The sequence below is a fragment of the Phyllostomus hastatus genome, unplaced genomic scaffold (assembly GCF_019186645.2).
Source record: "Phyllostomus hastatus isolate PE091 unplaced genomic scaffold, TTU_PhHast_1.1 phas_scaffold_114, whole genome shotgun sequence".
Taxonomy (NCBI): Eukaryota; Metazoa; Chordata; class Mammalia; order Chiroptera; family Phyllostomidae; genus Phyllostomus; species Phyllostomus hastatus.
Genome location: NW_025334006.1, coordinates 5,964,490 through 5,986,801, shown reverse-complemented (window position 1 = coordinate 5,986,801; position 22,312 = coordinate 5,964,490). Strand labels below are relative to the sequence as shown.

The window sequence follows — 22,312 nt, the reverse complement described above, 5'->3', positions numbered from 1 at the left end:
GTTCCTAAGAACACTGAGAAGTTATGTTGCCCACAGTGGTGGGATTAGCAGGGGAAAGGCGGAGCCCATGACCACTGCAGTAAAACGTGGCACCACAGGAAGTAGGTCTTGGCCTCCCGCACTCACAGGAAGTGTGTGTTTCTACCACGAGTGTATCATCAGTTAGGTGACGAGACCCTGGAAATGCAGATATAAGTAGGACACCTTCCCCTTCCCCTCTAGGTCCCCCATCCTAATCTCGTTCTTCCTTCCGGGTCATGAGAAGTGGAATTTCTTCCACCTTTTCCCACCCCGATTTTTAAGAAATTCCTTCCATTTGCCCTTCATCCGCCGTGAGCGTGGACAAAAGAGCTCCCTGGCCGAGGCAGCGGTGAGGAGCCTTCTCGCCCCCGCACACGCCGTTAGACATAAAAGGGCCGTGGGCCAGGTGCTGTGTCTCGGAAGGGGCTGTGCTTCCAGAGCTGGTTGTGTGCGGGGACGCATGACTGGGGTCCAGTCTGGACAATGCTCACTGTGTCCCCATTCTCTGCCATCCTAATTCTGTAGGTCAAGGGACAATCTGAGCCAGCACTTTGACTTTAGAAAACTAATTGCCTTTGCTAGCTCAAACCCAAAATTCCTGAGGAAATCTCAACCAAAAAGAAATAGTTCTTATTTGGGGATAAAAGGGCCATTGCTTCTGAAATAGGCAAAATAAAGAGGACCTACTAAACATGTTTCTTAGATAAGGCTCATCCTAATGTAGAAACTTAGCAAAATAACTTAAAACTAGGTTATAGATAGTTTGGAAGGCGAGAAAGGATGTCTAAACAAGTGGGTTGATAATACTGACTAAAGCCTAGATTGTTGGCAGAGAATAGCCAGGTGTTCGAAATGTGTCTCAGGAAAGAGAAAAAATGGTCAAAAAGTGTCACCATGAAATTTTTTTAATTGATTTTTAGAGAGGTGGGGGGAGGGGGACAGAACAGAGTGCAACATCAATTTGTTGTTTGGTTTGTTTGTGCATTCATTGATTAATCCTTGCATGTGCCCTGACCCCAGATGGAACCCGCAACCTGGTGTGTCAGAGGGACACTAACCAACTGAGTTACCCGGCCCCCACAAAATTTTAATTTGGAGCCATTGACTTAGATAAGGAGGGAAGGACATCTCTATCCTACAGAAATCCAAACTAGATGCTAATTGTTAGCATCTAATTAGCATGTGAAGGTCACATATCCATTCCAGAAACCAGTAGGTTTATTGATAAATAATTTATTTAACACTTACAAAGTGTCTGCTGCGTACAAAACACTGGGCTGGGAAAAGAGTCGCTCTTACGGCCTTGCAAATAATTCAAGGGAATGAATAAAAAGTAAGGATTGTGGTATAGAAAAACTAAGAAGGTCAAGGTAGAGCCAGCTGGCATTCAAGTTTCGACTTGGAACTGTGGTTTTATAGTGTGTTTAACACTTTCAAATCTACCCCCATGTCAGGCTCAGAAGTAGTATATCCCACAGGCACTCACCAAGGGGAAGGAGGTGGGGTGGGGGGTTTCCTGTCACGGCCCCCACTGACTCTGGACATCCCATTAATTCTTAATGTCATCAGCCTACTCAGTATTCCCAATTTGTTTTGTTTTGTTTTGTTTTAAATATCATGCTGTAACAAAATCAGAGGATCTCAAAATTATTTATAAAACCTAATAACACATTGTTCTGGGAGTTAGGAAGGTGCTATCACCACAGTTTGCTAAATAAGATGGGGAATTAAGTAGTTCCGTCCAGGCTGAAGCAGAGGTCACTTTGTGGTGTCTGTCATTTCTCTCCGTGGACAGGAAGAGGAGTCAAATAATGATTGTACCGAAATACGGTCTTCTAAAATGTTTTCCAGTGAGAAAAATCTCCTGGGATCATCCCTCATCGTTTGTCATTTTCTGTCTGCTAAAAAGTTGGAATTCGCAGAATTAACCTTTCTTTTCCTGCTGTGATAACCATCCTTCCCTTTTCAATGTATTGCTTTGTTGACAGCTGATACCAGCCTAAGCTCAGGTTGTAACAATTTTAGATAATATTGCAGATGCACAAGGACACCCTCATATGAATCAATTAAAGGAGGCACAGTAAGTTGCCATGGAAAGTAGAGCAGCTGCATCCTTGAAAACAGATGCTCTTCTGGGTCTGAATAAGTCCAATTTTGACTAATTTTAAGACCTAAACAGATTTCAGTCTGGTTAATACTGGGATGTGGAACCACTTGAGACACCCTAATGAACTCTGCTGATTGCTCTCCATAATAGCTAGTATGTTGGTTTGCCTTGTGAGATGCTGTGTGTTTGATATGCCAGCGATTTGGTGTCAATAGAAAAGAGAGAGCCCACGTCTTGGTGGCAGCGAGATGGCCTCATGAAGTTAACGTGACTTTTAAAGGCGTCCCAATTTATAGGGAAAGTGCTCAGGCTATAGGCATTGGCCAGAATTGCCTTAAACTGTACTTCTGCAAGGGTATGAATAGCCCAGGAAACCAGCTATAATAAACTACTCCCCTACCCCCACTCTGTTTCTAGAATATACTCAAGAAACTAAGGAGAAAGTTGTAGTTGTAAATGGCAAGTTGTTCCTTATCAGTCCTGATCTTTATTAATCTGTTATTATGTGAATTATTTGTCCTGTTATGTTGGTCAATTAAAGCATTGGTTCTGCTTAATTTTTAAAAAAATTGGTGTTTCCAATAAATTAGCGTAGCCAAATGTGTGTCTCAGATAAATAACTCTGTCTAACTCACATTTAATTACCTAAATATAGAGGATTGAATTAAGGCAGGGACAAAGCATGGTGTCAGGAGACCATTCCAGTAGTCTGTGGAAGAGACGAGGGCTAAACCAGAAAAACAACAGTAGATATAGAAAAGACAAAGTATATTAAGAAATCATATATGATGTAAAGTTGGCAGAAATTACTCTTTGCTGAGGGAAGTGAGGGAGACAAGAGATGCAAAGATTACTCTAATGTCTGCAGCTGAGATCCTGAATTGACAGGGAATTTACAGGGAATTCAGGATAAAGAGCAGATGCTGGAGACAGATAATGAGTTTAGTTTTGAGCACATTGCATTTTCGATGCCTGTGGGATGCACCACTAAAGCTAGCTGGCAAACAGCTGATCGAATGAAGTTTAGGCATCATCCATTCCTAGATAATAGCAAAAACCATGAAAATGTATGAGCTCACTCAGAGAACATACAGAATGATAAGTAAGGGAGACCAATAGGAAAAAATCCTTGGGAACACCGGCCTTTATGGGTGAAGGAAACTGTAGAAACAGTGTCAGAGAGGTGAAAAGACACCCGGAGGAACGTGGCAAAAGAAAACAGAATTTCCAGGAGGGAATGGCCAGTCACGTCGAATGGGGTTAATGCTGGAAAGCACCCAGTGGATTTCGAGGTTAGGCTGTCATTGGTGATTATCCGGATAATTATTTAACAAAGAGGCAAAGGCAGAAATCAGATCATGGCACAGGGAAGAGTTCAAGAAAGGCAAGATGACAGAGAAAGCAAGTGTTCACAATTCCTTTGAAGTCTTGCTAAGAATCTGATGCCCCCAGGGCGGGAGTAAGAGAGAGCAGCAGGACTGTGGGCCTGGGGAGAGCGGCATGAGTTTGGGAAACGCACTGAGTAAGGGAAAGGGGCCGGCCAAGCACTACTGAACGATAACTGAAGGGTTTTTTGAGAATAAAATCCAGAAAATTTCAGTGGCACCAAATCCATACTTTTGTTCTACCTCCCTGTCAAAAGGTGAGGTGCAGAATTAGCCCAGCATTAGATCAAGTTGCCAACACAGTCGCTAGACGTATCCACCTCTAGCGACTAGGCAAAGGTGGAAATGCAGGCTTTTAGCTTTCCAGGGTCTCTAGCGGAGTGAGCAAAGGAAAATCGGAAATCTCTGCTGCTTCACCCAACAAGCAGGGTTTGGCCCAGAGACCAAGATTCCACCTCCTCGTAGGCCAGTCAGCTCGGTGGAGAACGCCGCAGCAGCATTGCCACAGGTAGTTAGCTGGGCGTCTCAAAGGTGCCTGCTTTTATGCCACAGCCCTACGAGGGACAAGGATATCGTGAATGATCTGGTGTGACCCATCATCCCCAGTTTCAGAAAAACAGCTCAAAGTGCACATCTTAATAAAAGGATCAAGTACTAGTGTTTTTAAAGCCCACAATATATGCGTGGTCTGCCGATGTGAAGCAGTCCCCAAGATAAATATCTGACCACGTAGCCTCTAAAGGGGTGTGTGCAAGTGGGGGCATGTGCATCTAGCAACCTCCCATCTTGACTGTAATCTCCCAAACGGCAGAATCTGTCAGCCTTGCTTTTTTGTAGATTTCCATTTGACATTTATAGGCTAGTTCATTGTCTTCGTGGCCTTCGTCTGCCATGCTCAGCAGCTCTTTGGTCAGTGTATTCCTTCTCGGTAAGAAAACTTCGTAAACTTCAGTGAGCCCTCAAAACTTTGCAAGCCACCTTTGCGATAGAAATCGGGGCCTAATTTTCCATGTTGCTTTACTAAAATGTGATGTTTTTGCTATAGACTGCAGTCAAGCAAAATGTATAGTGTTGCTGTTCTAAAGTGTTTTTTTACCTCATTCATTGCAAGTTTTATCCTGGTTACTTAGCTTGCCATTAACTTACTCTACTTGGATATTTTTTAATGGTATGATTCGGCAGTGGTCAGTTGCTAAACATAATGAAATTATATATTTCTGTAATAAGAAGTTGAGGGGGGTGTGTGTGTGTATAACTTTCTTGGTGGAATTTGTCCAGAATGCCATTGGTAGAGTTTGGGATATTAGTACAATAGTTCCCCCTTATCTGCGGCTTTCCTTTTCATGGTTTCAGTCACCCACAGTCAACTGCAATCCGAAAATAGGAGATAGAAAATCCCAGAAATAAACAGTTCATAAGTTTCCAGGTGTGCACCATTCTGCGCAGCATGATGAAATCTCCCGTGACCCCGTTCCACCCTGCCTGGGACGCGACTCATCCATCCGTCCCACGTCTCCCCAGGGCCTGCTGCCCTCCCGTCAGCCACCCAGTGGGTAGCCTTCTCCAGTACCAGGCCCACTGTCCCGGTATCACAGTGCTTGCATTCAAGTCGCCTTTATCTCGCTTCACAGTGGCCCCAAAACACGAGAGGTGGAAGGCGCTGGTGATTTGGACATGCCAAAGAGATGCCGTAAGCACTTCCTTTACACAAAAAAAGGCATGAAATGTAGGGAAAAAACAATGTCTACAGGGTTCGGTACCACTCAAGGTCTCTGGCATCTGCTGCGGGTCGTGGAACGTATCCCCTGATGATAAGGGGGATGGCTATAGAACTTTGAACGTCAGACCACGGGTCCAGTTTTTTCAGGGCCTGATTTCTGCCTCTTCATTGGTACATAGCATCTCTCTGTGCCACAGTTAGTGTCACACACCCGAGGAATCCAGCAGCTCAAAAGCCCTAACATGCTTCGAAACATCTCATCACTGTCACCTATGGTTGCCGTCATCCAGCCTGCCAAACGAAAGCATTAGGAACGCTGTGATCTGACGCAGGGATGAAGCACCGTTGCTTCATGGGATGAGGCACATTGAATAACGTTGACATTAGAAAGGGAACGCGACGTCACACATCTGGCCTCCTGCAGATCGAGTCGGAGAGCATCGTAGGTGATGCCCAGGCTGCTGATAGTTCTAAACCTACATCACTACACTCCCTTCCTCCTTACACATCAGTTCCTGTGATCAAAATTTTTCTTCTTTTGTGTTTGCTGTGATAATTGATTAAAGTCTGGTTCCATAGTGGGGAACATGGCCTTCTAAGTCATGACCATCTCTCTGGTCCCGCCTGGGGGCTGGGCGAGAGTCTAGGAATAGACGCAGCTCTGAAAGCCCACAGCTGCAGGTGCCGCGGCAGCCACGCGTGACTCCTACCCTCTGAGGTGTGCACAGCCTGCCCGCTAGTCAGCAGTGCCTCGCCGTATCCTGGGGACACCGCCTCCTCTGGTGAGGAGGAGGATTTTAGATGGAAAAGCAAAAAATACTGATAAATGGAAATTGAACTTCAAGATGGATGGAATTACCTTCTAAGTAACTTGTTGCTATAAGTAAGCTTCTTACCCTGGACAAATCACATGCTAAGGAGTAATAATAATTATTCATGTTTATTATTTATGTTAATGTCGAGTGAGTTTTGTGTGCTTTTGGTTTAAGTGTTTTATCTACATTAACCTATTTAATACTCTCAACACCTCCATGCTCTAGGCGCTATTATCTCCACTTTACAGAAAAAGAAACCGAGGCACACAGAATTTAAGTAATTAGCTCCTGGTTACCTAATAAGTAGTGAGGTCAGGACTCAAGGCCAGTCTTTGAGGCTCTAGTGAACTAAAAAATATTTTTTAAAAAAATGTTAAAGATTTTACTTATTTATTCTTAGAGGGAAGGGAAGAAGAGAAAGAAGGAGAGAAACATCAATATGTGGGAGAAACATCGATCAGTTGCTTCTCACTCACCCCTAGTCAGGGGACCTGGTTCCCCTGGCAACCCAGGCATATATATGCCCTGACTGGGAATCAAACCGGCAACTTTTCACTTTGCAGGACAATAGCTAACCACTGAGCCACACCAGTCCAGTCAGAGCTTAAAAGAACTCCTGAACAAAATTGCCACATTAACTTGGAAGAAGTCATGGGGAACTGGCTGCACAATAGAAGTATAGACATAGACAAATGTAGTTCACATTTCTGCTGTTCAGTGTTTTCCTGAAGGCGGTGTCCAAGTGCTAGTAAATATTTTATCAGTTACTTAGGGAAGATGCAGAAGGTAGCTTTATAAAACTTTCCAAGAAGACTTTTAGGACTTCAGTTGACTGTAAGCTCTATGTGAGTGAAAGCAGAATCTAGCACGCTAGCACCCCCACCCCTGGGCACCGCAGGCTTCCAGCGAGCAGTGTGGCGTCGAGAGCGAAGGAGTGGATAGCCCATTCAGACAGGTCAGGGTACTCCGCAGTAGTTACTGTGTCCGCCCCTGCATCCCACACTTCGGGGGAGGCATACAGCAGTTGCTGTGGTTTTGCTGGTAAAGTATGAGAACTGTAAAATTCTTCAGTTCATTCATTTGGAGAATAGTTGAAAAACTGGGGCTGTTTAGCTTGGAAAAGGGAAGACTTCAAGGAAGACAAAGGAAATGTCTTTAATACGTGAAGTGCTGACACGTGAGAATGACTGTGAAGTTGGCGAAGCAGAGCCAGTGATTAGAAGTTAACGATGACACCCCTGGCTGGGCAGCTCAGCTGGAGTGCCGTCCCAGCACCCCAAGGTTGGGGGCGTGCTCCCCAGTCAGGGCACATACAAGAATTAATCAGTGAGTGCATAAGTACATGGAACACCAAATCAAGGTTTCTATTCTCCGCCCCTCTTCCTCTCTGTCTCTAGAAATAAATAAAATAAAGTGTTTTTTAAATAAGAGAATTTAATGACAAAGATACGGCTTGATGTGGGACGGTCAGAGCTTTCAGAGAAGGAATCAGCCGCCTCAGAAGGCCCCCGTTTCCTCCCACACATGTGCGTGGTGGGTAGGCAGCCACTGGCAGACGTGTGCGTGACGCAGGCACAGGCCGCATGGCTGGGCCGATGTCTGCTGAAGTCACTTCCAACTCCGTGAGATTCTGCTTTTGTCATTCTGCGAATTCAAAACAGTCATCGGGCCTCTGGTTTTAATCAAGGACAGAAACATTCTACCCTGTCTTGGGTGTCTAATGCCGCCAACACCAGCACTCGCCAGATTGGTAAAAACAACGTGATGAGCGACAAAACACCATGTCATTTCAGAAGTGTCTCTAGGCCCCTCGTGGAATGACCGGCGTTGTTCTCACCCCTCTTTTTCAGTGCTGTCTCCGGCCCAGGATGGCCACGTGACCGTGGACCTCCCCCCAGTGTCCGAGCAGATCACGCAGACCCTGAGCGAGCTGGCCAGATCGTTCCAGGACATGGCCGACCGCTGCCTGCTGGTCCTCCACCTGGAAGTCAGGTACGACCCCGCTCCGTGCAGGACCGAGGGTGAAAGACGCTGCGGGTCATAAATCACGTGCTTGTCTCTGGGGAGTCTCACCGTAATTCTTGGTTATTATCGATGCTGTCCTTTTCTTCCACTGAGTGTGATGTTTGGCGTCACTCGACCGCGCTCAAGGTGCGGTATTGTGAGCACGGCAACTCGGCGCCAGCCAGGCCTGCGGCAGCAGAACAGCCCGGGTCGGATGTCTGGACCAGCTGGCTGTCAGTCTTAAGACGGTTTAATTAAGTTCACTGACCCTCAGCGTCCTCATCTTAGAAATGGAAATGATAATTCTTAACTTACAGTTTTATAAATGGCATAATTAACACAATGCCTGCCACACAGTAAGCATGCAGAATGTGGCGGCTTCACGATTATGACGACTCCACTGTCCTTGATATTTGTACTAAGGTGTCTGCCAATCAAATGAAGGACTGTGATCCTTTCCTTCAGAAATTTAAAACCCGATTGAAGAGAGGAAATTAAAATAATAATTCAAGAAAATACACGTAGTTTCCAAGGTACTGTACCCTCGGCCTCTTGTTTCTTCCCCTGCAACGCAGAATGTGCTGTTGCGCTTTGGCAACCTCTTACACCCACAGAAATGGTAGCAAGGAAGGATGAGGGAGTCTAATTGCCGATTCACTCATTCAGTAAATATGTACCGAGTGCCTTCCTCGTGCCGGGCAGTGTTCCGAAGGTCGGTGGGGCCTGGCGAGGGACAAAGCGCTCAAGGCCACAGCCCCCCGGGAAGCACACCCTCCCGAGGAGAAACAGCCAGTGAGGGAACACAGAGACAGTTCAGAGAGGTGCAAGCGACACTCTGAAAAAGCAGGATGGAACCAAGCAGCACTATCCAATAGACGTACAAAGTGAGCCACACGTGAAGCACACAGGCAACTTAAATGTTCTAACAGTCACATCGGAAAAAAAGAGGGAAGCCTAAATTACAACAACACACTTTATTTAACCCAGTGTAACCAAAATACCATTTCAGCGTGTCATTTGCATAAACATTATTAAGGAGATGGTTTGTACTGTTGGCCCCGAGTCTTCGACGTCTGCGTGCTGGACGCTCACGGCACCCTGGCATGGGACTGGTGGCTTTTCAGGGGCCTGCACGTGGCCGGTGCTGGCCTCCGGGCAGCGCAGGGAGTGGCTGCGGTGGACCCGCAAGGGGGATCTTGTTGGCTGTTTGTTTGTTTTTTAGGTAGAGCATCCAGAGAAAACATGACCAGGTGGTGAGAGGGAGCCATCTGTGCAAAGACCAGGGGGAAAGAGTCTCAGCCTCTTCTGAGGGAGGAACGTTCACAAGGCCCTGAGACAGAGGCGGGGGTGGAAGGGAGAGGGGTCCGGCTGACGGCGGCCTGGTGGACGGGGGCAGGGCAGGCGTGGAGGGGCAGGTCAGGCACCGGGGTGTAAGAGGCTTTGCAAAGGAGACATGTTCATTCATCATTCACATTCTTTTCATTTTTTAAAAAATGAAATGTATTGGGGTGACACTGGTTAGTAAAATTACATAGGTTTCAAGCGTACAGCTCCGTGATACACCATCTGTGTGTGGCATTGTGTGCCCACCACCCACAGTCAGATCTCTTCTCGTCGCCACGAAGTTGGCCCCCTTTACTGCCCTCCCCACCCCCTTCCCCGGTAACTGCCCTGCTGCTGTGCGTGTCTGTGAGCTTCTGTTTGGTTTTCTTCATTTTTGTTGGTTTGCTTTCATTTTGTTTCTTCAGTTTTTGTTCATTTGCTGCTTTCTGTTTATGTCCCACATGTGACTGAAATCATGTGGTTCTTGACTTTCTGTCTGACTTACTTCACGTAGCATGTTGAGGACTGGTTAAAGATGCAGTCTGTGTACATAGTGGAATACTACTCAGCCATAAGCAAAGCTGAATACTGCCATTTGAGACAATGCAGATGGACCTGAAGAGGATCGTGCTAAGCGAAATGAGTCCGACATTCACTGACATGTTTAAAAGATCCCTTTGGCTGTACATGGAAGAGGAATTTCAGGGAGAGGGCGAATGGAAGCAGAGTGACCAGGTGCAACCAGTTACGAGCACCAGGGTGGCGGAGGTGGGAGTGTGAGGAGCGCTGGACTAGAAACACCTCTGAAGGGAGAGCCGATAACATTCGTCCAAAGATCAGATTGGGCGCAGGGCTGGACGCAGTGAGAGAGAGCGTGCTAAGGACGCCACCAGCTGCGGGGCCACCGCCAGGGCCGTTAGCTGCGGTGAGCAAGACTGAGTGAGGACAGAGGGTGGGCGAGGGGTGGAAAGCAAGAATCCCATTTTGGGGACATGTGGTTTGGATGCTTAATAGACATCTAAGTCCAGCAGCAGTGTTAAATCGGCAGTTGGGTATGGGCTTTAGAAACTTCAGATCAGAAACCTTAGCACCGGAAAGTGTATAGTAAGTAATACATTTTCATGTGCTACTTGTTTTTTTATTCTTCATTGTCTTGTCCAGTGAGTTACGTCTTTATTGCTTGCAAGCACCTTTATTGTGGGTGGAGCGAGAGAAGGAGCATCTCCGGTTTGGAGTCCGTTTTACTCAGCATCATTTCTGAACCCATTTCTTACCATTCAGCTGTCCAGAAATAAAGCTGTTCCTCTGGGCTTTCTAATTTGATTTACAGTAATATCTAGGTTTGTGTTCTATTTATTTATAGGATGACAGGTGTTTTCTGTGACTAGGTAAATGCTACAGGCATAAAAGAAAACCACCCGGTAACGTTCGGATGCCTCTGTTAGCCGGTGGCACAGAAAAACGGGGGAACATCAAACGTGTTACTCTCGCAGCTCCTGGAATTACGCTATTGATTGTGTGGGCCCATGATATTGTCTACATTTAGAATTATCTGCTTGTAGTGTAGTTAATTCCAAGTGGGGTATTTTGAACATGTTTGAGTAAAATCTTTTAAATCTTTGACCTCCATTCTGCCCTTTTTGTTTTTGTACATCTTGGCAGTACTATTCTATGATGCCGAACACGGTTTGGTCATTATTTATTAAGTTTACAAGGAACCATTCAGTGCTGTAACATCCACTGCTACATCTCCTTTAACATTCGTCAGAAAACAGAAAAAGATCACTTGAAGAAAGAATAACAAAAATGGCCGAGTTTTACTGTGAATATTAAACATGTTTATTTTTTTCTAAACTGAATGTCCTCACCTCCTCCTATAACACTGTTTCAACATGCAGGCCACTTTCTTATGAATATGCTCCATTTTGTCTTTGTTTTGTTTGCAGCACGGTGCACAGAACAAACAGAGCGCTCCGTGTGCGGCTCAGACCGTGCGCGTTCACACCATGCGTTCCCTGTCACAGTACAAAGCTTTTTGTTCTGTTTTACAGTTGATGACAAATCCGTTTACGGAATGACTATGACACACCCCAAGCCAATCATTCAGCCGTGATATAACAATGCTGAAACCGCAGACTGCTGTGTGCCCCGGGTACCCACAGTGGGTGACCGCGGGAGAGGCTGTTAGCTCCCGGGGACGGAAACCAGGTGCATCTCGTTCGCTGTCACAGCCCGAGGACCAGGAAGCGCCCTGCTGCCTACTAGGTGCTCAGTGGAAACACCAGCGCCTCTCGAGGATTGGCTGGCTTGACACCAAACCCAGATGAATTAAGTGCTGTCTCCCCAAATCAAACCGGTCTCCCATTAAAGATGACGAGTCGGTTTGGGGATTCTAGCTTCACCGAGCATTTCACTACATGTATTTGAGGGACAGAGAGGTGCCGTGTGGCCAGTGTCGTCATTGTCATAGTAGTCAGCTCGTGTGTGCTCCATCCCCATCCTGCCGTGAGAATGGGTTAGAACTTAGCTCCCATTGTCCACACGCTGGTGCAGTGGAGAGTGGCTAGTTAGTCAGGGTCCCTGGCATTTGTCGCCCACCGTAGTAAGCATGCAGATGGAAGAGACCAAAAAATCATGGGAAATGCTGGCGAGAGGTCCAGAGTGACTTCAAATGCCAAAAATTTGTCTTCTTCTCCCAAATATTTTCATATTCATAACCCATATTTTTCTTTACTGTTGTTAAAGTTCAAGTCAAAAGTGTCCCCAAACCCGGTAGGTTCTGTGTTGCAGGGACCATCCAAGGGCATTTGACATTCTCCCTGTGTCACCATAGGTCACAGTTAACCACCAAGCAGTGCCTGGCCACAGTCTGAAACATAAGGCAAGTGACACCCCCAAGAAGTGAAGGACATGGCGAGGCCACAACACGGGGTTCAGTATTCTTTCATATTGGAACTTTAGGAGAAGAAGTTTGGGTCTAAGATGCCGAGAATCTCACCGTCAGCAGGCCTCCACGCAGGTCCAAGTGCAAACTGCCTGTCCCTGTTGGGACCCTAAGTGTGCGCTTTCTGAACTTTCCACCGTTCCGCTGTGTGATCAGCATTATCTGGCAGAAACTCTTGATGCCAAAGTCCTATCAAGGTCAGGAACAAGATGCCAGAATCCAAAAGACACAGGGGAAAAAAAAACACTTTTCTAAAAATTTTTAATATCTGTCAGTGACTACTTTAATTTCTTTTTCATCTCTAACCGTTTCGGGAGAGGAAGACAGTCCCTTAAAACAGTGTTCACCTCTGCTCTCTGCCACTCACATCAGGATCGCATAAGCCATCACCTCCCGTTCAGAATAACGTCCTACGTAGTCTCTCTACTTCCAGCTTATTCCGTGCTCCACCATCAGTCCACCCTTTATACTCTACCTGAGTGATCTTGCCAAAGCTCATACCTGATTACATCATTTCACCTCCTGCCATCCTCCTGAGGGTCCCTATGGCTTCTCATGGTCCGGAGTCCTTGGATGACCTCCAGAGCCTAGAGCCACCTGGCCCCAGCCCCTCTCCCCCAGCTCGCCTCACGCCTCTGTCACGTGATCCTTGTGGACCCAGAGCAACCCCTTCAGTCCCTGAAACTGTCCTCTCTGCTCACCCCCATGCCTCTGTCCATGGCCCTCCCACTGGCTGGGGTTATAGTGTTTATAATGCACTGTAGAAATACTTGAGCATTTATGGCTTGATTTTATTTTCAATTAAGAACTGCTTAGTGTGAATTTCAACCACGATACCAGTCAATTATGCTAGTCATTAATCCTACACCAGGGTTGGTTGACTTTTACTACATCAGAGAGATCAGATTCCAGAGGGATCTGTAACCAGTGCATTTACTGCTATCTTGACCAAATAGTGTTGCCCATTATAATGCACATGGATGTCAGAATGAGCTTTTATTGGCGCAGTTAGTCATTAGTTGATCAGCAGCCATTAGACGATTACCCATCATGAAAATGAGCTGGAAGTCAAGATATTTGGATTCCCTTACAGGAAGAGGTTATAAGAATATAGCAAATACTATATAAAATGCAGTTCAAAGTGGATTATAGATCTAAATGTAAAACCTAAAGCTTTAGAACTTTTAGGGAAAAAAATATGAAAGAATTTTAGTCACTTTAGTTAGGCAAAGATTCTTAAATCTAACACCCAAAGCACTGTCCATAAAAGAAGTAAATAATAAATTGAACTTCATCAAAATGTAAAGCCCTTCTGTGAAAGCCACTGTGACAATGAAAAGAAAAGGGACTCTTTCCCTCCCTGGCTGCTGGGACATCGGCCGCTGTCATGAACGACACAGGGACTACCAGACCAGGAAGTTCATGACCAACAGACAGCTGCAGCGGAAACAGGTGGTCCGTGACATCCTTCACCCTGCGAGGGCAGCAGTACCTAACCCGGAAACTCGGGGAAAACACCAGATGTCACCTTTGTGTTTGGATTCAGAACCCATTTTGGTGGTGGCAAGACCGTTGGCTTTGGTGTGATGTTTGATTCCTGGGATGATGCAAAGAAAAGTGAACCAAGCACAGACTTGCAGGGCGCGGCCTGGGTGAGGATCAGGAGACCTCAGGGAAACGGTGGAAGGAGCGCAGGGCAGGATGAAGACAGTCAGGGGCACGGGGGCCGACGCTGGGGCTGCCAGAGCAGGAGGGGAGGTTCTTTAGGGGCCTTCTCTGTGGTGGCGGGCAGATTTTCCAACAGAGGACTGATAAACTCAGAACTTTTATGTGAAAGAGAAGACAAGTAAAAGAGCGGGAGAAAATATTTGCAAAGATGCATATCTAATAAAAGACTTGCTTCCGGAAAATATAAAGAACTCTCAGAACTTAGTAAGAAAGCAAACAACCTACTTTAAAAAACATTAGGCAAATGATGTGAGCACAGAGATATATGGATAATAAGTAAGTCCATGAAAATACACCCAACATCATCAGTCATTAGGAAAATATGAGTTAAAACCAAAATGAGATACCATTATACATCTATTGGAATGACTAAAAAATGTCTTAACTGACAGATACTCTTTGAGGGCATTGCGCTAAGTGAAATAAGCCAAAGAAAGACAAACCATTTTGTGGTATTATACATGTGGAATAAAAAAAAAAAAAGCCAAACTCATAGAAACAGAAGAGTAAGTGGTGGCTGGGCAGTAGAGGAAAGAGGAGGCGGCCGGAGCAAGGTGCAAACTTCGGTTGTAAGATGAACAAGGTCTGGGGATCTGACGTGAAACGTGGCGACTCTGGTTGGTGACACTGGACTGTATCATTGAAGTTTGCTACAAGAGTAGAACTTAAATGTTCTCACTAATCAAAGAATAAATGAGTGACGTAATGGAGGTGTTAATTAACTAGATGGAGGAGGGATCCTTTCAGAATGTATACCCATCTCAAAACACTTTAAATATCTTACAGTTTTCTGTGCCAAGTGCACCTTAGTAAAGCCAAACTTTAAAAAACCGACAACACTAGGTGCCGGTGGAGGGTGAGGAGCAACTGGGACCTTGCGCATCGCTGGTCGGAAAGCACGGCACAGGGACTTCGGAAAACAGTTTGGCAGTTTCCTATAAAGTTAAACCTGCACTTACCATATGACCCACCAGTCCACTTTTAGGTATTTACCAAAGAGAAACAAAAGCTTATACAGAAACCCGTACATGAAGCAGCTTTATCCACAATCACCCCAAACTTGAGACAGCACAGATGCCGACTGGTGAACAGTGAAACTGTGGCGCCTCAACAGATGGGAGGAGTGAACAACATGGACCCATCCCAGACACTTAAGCAGAAGGAAGAAGCCAGTCTCCACAGCGACACTCGTGTATGGTTCCATTTGTGTGGCATTCTGGACAAGATGGAATTGTGGGACAGAAAACACATCCGTGGTTGCAGGAGCCTGGGGTATGAGTAGAGGCTGACTTCGAAGGGGACAAGGACATTCTCTAACTCAATTATGGCGGTTCTTATGCAACTGTGCGCATGTGTCAGAAATCCCAGAATGGAGTGTCACAGGTTCGATTCCCAGTCAGGGTACATGCCTGGGTTGTAGGCCATGACCCCCGACAAACGCACATTGATGTTTCTCTCTCTCTCTTTCTCCCTCCCTTCCCTCTCTAAAAATAAATAAATAAAATCTTAAAAAAAAAAAAAGAAATCCCAGAATGGTACTCTTAAGAGGGTGGATTTTCCTGTTTGTAAATTTTTTCTTAATAAACCTGACTTTAAAAAAGGAAGGTGATGGTCAAGCCTGTTCTTGCATCATTTGGGATATTGCCCAAGGCTTTTGCAGCGCCTTGCACTATTTTTAACAAATTCATCACTACTCGGTGTTTTATTTAATACTAGACTAATGTTAATAAATATGCTAATCATGATGGCAGCCAACACTACTGTGCACTTCCTTCATGCCAGACCCTATGTAACACGCTCTCTGTGTAGTAGCTCCTCAGCTATTGTTATCATTCCCATTGCACCGGTAAGGAAACTGGGACAGAGAGGGGAAATAGCGTGCCCAACGTCACACAGGTAATACGTGTTGGAATTGGGAATCGAAACCAACCCAGTCTTATTATAAAGCTTACACATGTGAGATCTGTGACTTCTGCCTCTCATTTTCACGATGACAGTATATTCTGGAAGATGTAGTGCTTTTCACACCATGCACGCCGTCCGGTCACCGAAAAGGATGTCAGTGCTCATCTCTCCCTCCCCCACAACTCGTGGATTGAATAAGCCAGGACCGCAGAAGCTGACGTGCTCAAGGTCCCTGAGCTGTTCTGTGGCATGACTACGATGGCTTTCCATTGAAAAAGGGGAGGGGTCCGTAAAATTTTGCAGGGCCGCTGCTTCTTTAAAGATCGTTTTCATCAGAAAGACTTCTTGCTAAATGCCCTCCCCAATCTCTCTTTTTCAGGGTTCACTGCTTCCACTATCTCATCCCTCTTGCGAAGGAGGGGAACTACGCCATCGTCGCTAATGTGGAAAGTATGGACTATGACCCTCTGGTGGTCAAGCTCAACAAGGACATCAGTGCCATCGAAGAGGCCATGAGCGCCAGCCTCCAGCAGCACAAGTTCCAGTACATATTTGAAGGTCGGTCCCAACCCCTGGCCCTCGAGTATGGGAGGAGGGAAGAGCTATGGTTTTCCTGGTTTTTCTGCATCACTGAAGTTCAAAATTTGCAGAAAGAGGTTGTTGGGACTTTTATTTCTTTTTTGATGAAAGCTGCAGTACCTGGTATCTCTGCGTATGGCTAGGTCGACACCAATATGGCTGCCATCTGCTCCTGGTTGATAAGGAGATTCAATCCAAGATAAGGCAGATGGCAGCCCGGCTGCCTCCCTGACGTGCCACTCGGGAAAGCTGGATGGATGTGTGGAGGGCCACGAGTTACCTCAAGAGGAGCTCATAACGGAAAAGAAACACACGTGCACACACACACACACAATGAGGAGAGAACCCTGAGAAATCCTTCAGTGGCTAAAATTGGTCCCGAAAGGGGGAGTTTTCTCCCTGAGAATGCGTGATTGTCGGACACCAGCAGACACCTCTGACTGGCAGCGATTTCAGGGTGGCTGTGAACGCCTTCAGGGGCGGGGAAGGGTGTGAAAGGCAGCGCCATCTGCGTTTAAGGTCAGAAATCATGATGCCAGCCAAGCCTTCATCGTGCGGAATTCCTTCCTCGGACCCCTTCTAGGGCTTTACATTCTGTCCCCTCTCTTTCGGTTTCTTCGTATGTAGGCCTCGGTGCTAAAGCACCCATGGGCCCCACATAATGCAGCCAGCGTTATTTAGAGCAATCCACTTTTGAGCTAAAGCATACTCCTGTCTGTTTCGTGGGAGGAAGAGGAGGTGAAATCCATGCACCACTGTATTTTCATGGCTTCCTCTCCCCTCCCCTCCCAAATTACCTGTACAGGAGAAAGCGTTCCTGTGCACTTCGGGAGTTTTTTTAACTGGGCATATTCTCTAAGCCCTGGCACAACGGCCTCAGGTACACAGGTCGGTGCTGGGATTTGCTAGGCTTTGTTGCCAGCAAAAGGCCCCCATCTGTAAGTACTAGGGCCGTGTACACATACTCCACAGTCATTGCGACGCCCGCTGATGCAGCCTTCAGAGATACGTATTCTTTGCTCTTTGACACTGGCAGAGGATTAGAAGAGAGAAACCCCGTGTGTCCACTTATGCGAGGCGGCACTAATCTGTCCTCTCTTGTCTTCCCGCCGCCGTGTGCCGGCCCCTCAGGCCTAGGACACCTGATCTCCTGCATCCTCATCAACGGTGCCCAGTACTTCAGGCGCATCAGTGAGTCTGGCATCAAGAAAATGTGCAGGAACATTTTCGTTCTCCAGCAGAACTTGACCAACATCACCATGTCGCGGGAGGCAGACCTGGACTTTGCGAGGTAAGCAGGTGGATTGGGCTCCGCCCCTTGCACCAAAGCCAGGAACGCATCGCCTGTAAAGTCATTTTTTTCTAAAGTAGATTATTGGTTCTTAAAAAGCTCATTAAAAAAGAAAAACAGGTGATGGACGTTAATTAAGCTTTTGGTGGTGATCATTTTGCAATATATACCTATATCAAATCATTATGTTGTACAGCAAACTAATGTCAATTATATCTCAATTGTTAAAAAGCAAATGAAATTAAATAAATAGATGTTTTTCACTCACAGAGAAGGTAATTCTATAAAAGTCTATTGGACATTTAACATCCATTAGACAGGTAGTTTTTCCTGTTGTCTAACCGAAGTTCTTTTTACTGTAAACTGTTGCTGTTTTCTGGTTATAAAAGTAACATATGCTAACTGCATAATATATGTAATATAAAATACAAAGAACAATATAAAGATTACTCATAAACCTTGAATCGGGAGAGTACAATATTTGGTACCCTTTCTCCTGGCTCTTGTGCACGGGCTGTGTGTACAGGTGAGTTCTCATACCTGTGCACACCTGTGATTTCTCTCCCTGCAGAGTTAAAACTGTGTTAACGCAGTCTTATATTCATTTAACTGTATTTCCCATATCTATAATACTCTTTGAAAGCATGATGTTTCCCATGTCTATTAATATTCCTTGAAAATATTACTTTTAATGCCTGAAAATATGACTTTTAACTCCATGGTATAAATGAACCATTATTTATTTACTTAATCATTTGCAAATGTGTAGACATCTGGATTTTTTCCATTGTTTTCTGTCATTATAAGTAACAGGATTGAATGTGTCTTTACATGAACCTATTTCCTCATCTCTTCCATCTTGTCCCAAGTGACACCATCTCCTCTTGTGTCATCGGGGGCAGGCGAGGGGGCTTACCAGTCCCCACCCACACTCTCCCTCTGTGTAACTGAAGCTTCTTTTAAACAGCACGTTCCCTCTTCTACATTTGCTGATCACGGTGTTCAATGCGCCTGTTCCAACCTGAGAGTTAATTTTATTCCCTCTTTATGTGGTCTCCACACTCTTTACACCTCACTTCCATCGTCAGACCTTCGGCGCTTTAGTGACAGCATGACCAGTTCTGAAGGGGACAGGTGATGACTATGGCGTCTCAGCGCTGAGTGTGTGCCCAGGTGAATTATCCCACCTGCTCCTTGACGGCCAGGAAGTCATTTGTTTTTAATAATCCAGAATGTTCCTGCCTACCGTAGGAATACTTCCGTGTCTTTCCGCTTGATATTTTGATTCCTTAAGAAGTTCAAGGAAATTTGAAACAATTCTTGAGACATTTCAGGGAACGGTGAAGCGTTCTATCACTTTGACAGTGATTAAGACGTATGCTGGGAATCTTGCTTTGGAATCGTATATCTTTAGGTTTAACCTCTCCTCTCCAATTTGCCACTCAATTTGTTCCATTGCTACTCTCTCCCTCTGCTGCTCTCTCCCGCTTCCCGGTCTTACTTTTCCCTGCCTGTCTGTGTGTGTGTGTGTGTTCATTAAACTCCCTATTTTAGGCCAAATTCGGTGGCAAGCCTTCCTTGCTCAGCTCAGAGAAACCAGGTGTGACTGAATGCTGCATTTATTTGGTCGGTCTTATGGGGAATGATCTCATTATTGAATTAGCCTCATAATAACATTGACAAGGGGAACATAAGAACATGGAGGCCTGAGGGAGAGAGAGAGAAGCATTACTAATTCTCTGAGGAATATAATTTCCTAAATTCAATCACCCCTTTTAAATGATTTTTTTTTATTTAGCTGAAATAAGTAAATTAACACAGTTTTTGGCAGACAGTCTGGGTCTCGAAAACACAGCAGAAAAAACCGCGTCTGAATAATGAAGGGCCGACCAGGCAGCTCTGAGGCTGGCGTGGGTGGGCCGAGCGCCAGCGAAGCGTCTCCCCAGGAAATAGCCGCACCAGCCTCCGAGCCAGGCCTTTCGCAGCTGGATCTGGGAGTGAGTCCGAGGGGATGGGTGTGAGCCCACACGTGGCCGTTTGGGGCAGGGACTGCTCCTGTGATTCTTTACTCCTAGTGGGTCGTGAGTCGGGCGAGTGTAAGCGTGCAGCGTGGGTGCGCCTGGCCTTCTCATGCTGGCCCAGGAGACATCTCCTGACTGCACTGCGAGCCCCAGGAGGCCGGGCTGCCCTGTCTGTCCTCTCAGGGCCTGGGCCAGGGTGAGTGCCCCTCATGGTATTGGGTGGGTGAATAGGGGCCACATGAAGGCTTCGTTTGGTGTCAGCGAAGGGCTTGGATAATGACAAACTTCACTTTTATCTTGAATGCCCCGAGAGTTTTAATTGGCTGACATGGGTCAGTTCCTTCCTAGGTGTGTAAGAAACCAGGCGTCTCCCTTGCAGTCCTTTCTTTGTGCAGCAGAAGGTGTTCCAGAAGGGACTGACGTGCCCCTGCTCTTCACAGTCTCCGTCCCTCATTTCCTCTTGCTCTCATACACACACACACGTGTACACGCGCACGTACACACACACACACACACACACTCTTTATAGCCTCATCTTGTTTCCGTTCCTGTTTCTGCCGGGGACAGGCTTTGTGAAATGGGTCCCATCAATCCCACTGAACTGGAGGCTCTGTAAAATAAATAAATACAACAGCGATGGCAAAAGAGCCAGAAATAATAGGCTGGAGCTGTGTGCCTCAGCATTCCTTAAGCAATGTCTAATCAAGCATGGGCAGCATCTGTATTTCCAGCAAATCTCTACAGGAATGTTATCTTCTAACGCAGTAATTAATCACTAGTTGCCATGTGTCAGAAAACTTACTTAACAAGAAGTTGCAAGGCTCTTGTAGAGTCTCACTTCTGCAGCCTTCCTGGCCAGTGGGAAGCGTGAGACCCTTTCTGTAATCAAGAAATGAGGGCTCTGGAGCAGTTCCGTCCACATTCCTTCTTCTGCTCATGGTCTTGTTGTCTCTCGCTTTTTCTACCCACCTGCGCTCTAACTCACCTCTACTAGGAGGATAACCCTTGCACGCGTAAAGAATCAGATGACCTACATGACCTCCAGAGTTACAAAGAGACCCCGTCCCATGGGTAACGATCTCTGCTATGGTTCTGACCACTGTTACTTTTCAAAATCACAAAGATGCTTTGTCCCAGAAAGTCACTGCAGGTTAACTAAAAAGTGGAAGAAGGGCTTTATAACTGTGCTGTTTAGTTCCTTCATCAGAGGTCATCTTACCCCGAGCTGCCGTGCTCATTGGAGGACAGAGCTACAGGAGGAGGGGAGCAAGCCATGCGGACAGCTAGGGGGAGAACATACCCAGGGGAGGAATCTAAGAGCCAAACCCAGAGGGAGGGAGGAATGTGTGTGGCCCTTGACGAGCAGCAGGAAGGCCAGTGTGGCTGCAGTGAGTGCATACGGGGAGAAGAGTAAGAACCGGGGTCAGAGGTTTGATCTGAGGGATGGAGACCTTGCTGGCTGTTATAACGATGTGTTGGCTCTTACGTGCGGTGAGGTAGGCGGCTTCAGGAACAGGAGAGTGCCATGGCCCAACTTACACGTAAGAGAGTCACCGTGGCTGCCATGTGGACCATAGCTGACTGGGAGGAAGAGGTGGCAGGCGAGGGCAGAAGCAGACAAACCTGTCAGAAAGCTGCTAAGTGAAAGTTGAGGTGACTCACAGCGACATGGTAGCAGTGGAGAGGATGAGAGGTGGTCAGATTAGGTTATATTTTAAAATATATCCCGTCATCTGATAGGACTTGCTGAAGGATTGGATGTGAGCCAGTGACTCAAAGGTTCTTCTTCTGGGCAATTCACAGGATAGAGTTTTCATTGACCGAAATGAAAATTAGCCCATTGGAGAGACACATTGAGTTGGGGCTGGGTGGGGAGGGTGAAGGGGCAGAGAGGCAGGGGATATGGAGAGTGTGGGTTTGGCAGTGTTAGGTTTAAGATGCCTATCAGACTTCGGAGGAGAGAGAAAGAAGACAGAGCTGCACGCATTGTACAAACCCAGAGCTCAGGACGGAGGCCGGGGCTGGAGAGAGGAGCTTGGGCGTCATCAGCGTGTGCATGGGATCGAAGGCGATGAGGCGGAGCAAGAGGTGAGAGCTCAGGGGCACGAGCAGAGGAACAACATGAGCTGCCCAGGAAGCGAGCCCGGCACGCCACCGCCGTGCGGATGCTGCAGTCCTGAAGAGCCACCAGTGGCAGCACCTGCAACGGAGCAGGCGACCCGTAGGAAGATAACCGGGAGAGGTCCTGTCCGAGAAGTCAGGTGAAGAAAGTGCTTTAAGAGGAGGGTATCCTCATCTGGGTGCGATGCTCCTGGCAGGTTACATTAGCTCAGGACAGAGAATTGGCCGCTGGCGGGCCACCCAAGAGGCTTGAGGTGCTTTGCTTTGCACTTCTTTATCTTCCCTACTCAACCGACCTAGCAGAGACACAAGCCTTACATGTATCTGGGAATAGGCATCTCCCTCCTC

The 22,312-nt window shown here is 46.5% G+C and overlaps 1 protein-coding gene across 1 annotated transcript in view; it reads left to right on the top strand.

The window, feature by feature from the left end:
- Positions 1-22,312, top strand: part of EXOC4 (exocyst complex component 4) — a 674,858-nt gene that overhangs the window by 608,305 nt on the left and 44,241 nt on the right. The window contains exons 15-17 of the mRNA XM_045855728.1: positions 7,899-8,040; positions 16,332-16,510; positions 17,663-17,822. Of these exons, the coding sequence (XP_045711684.1) occupies positions 7,899-8,040; positions 16,332-16,510; positions 17,663-17,822 (481 nt within the window). The remainder of the gene's footprint in view (positions 1-7,898; positions 8,041-16,331; positions 16,511-17,662; positions 17,823-22,312) is intronic.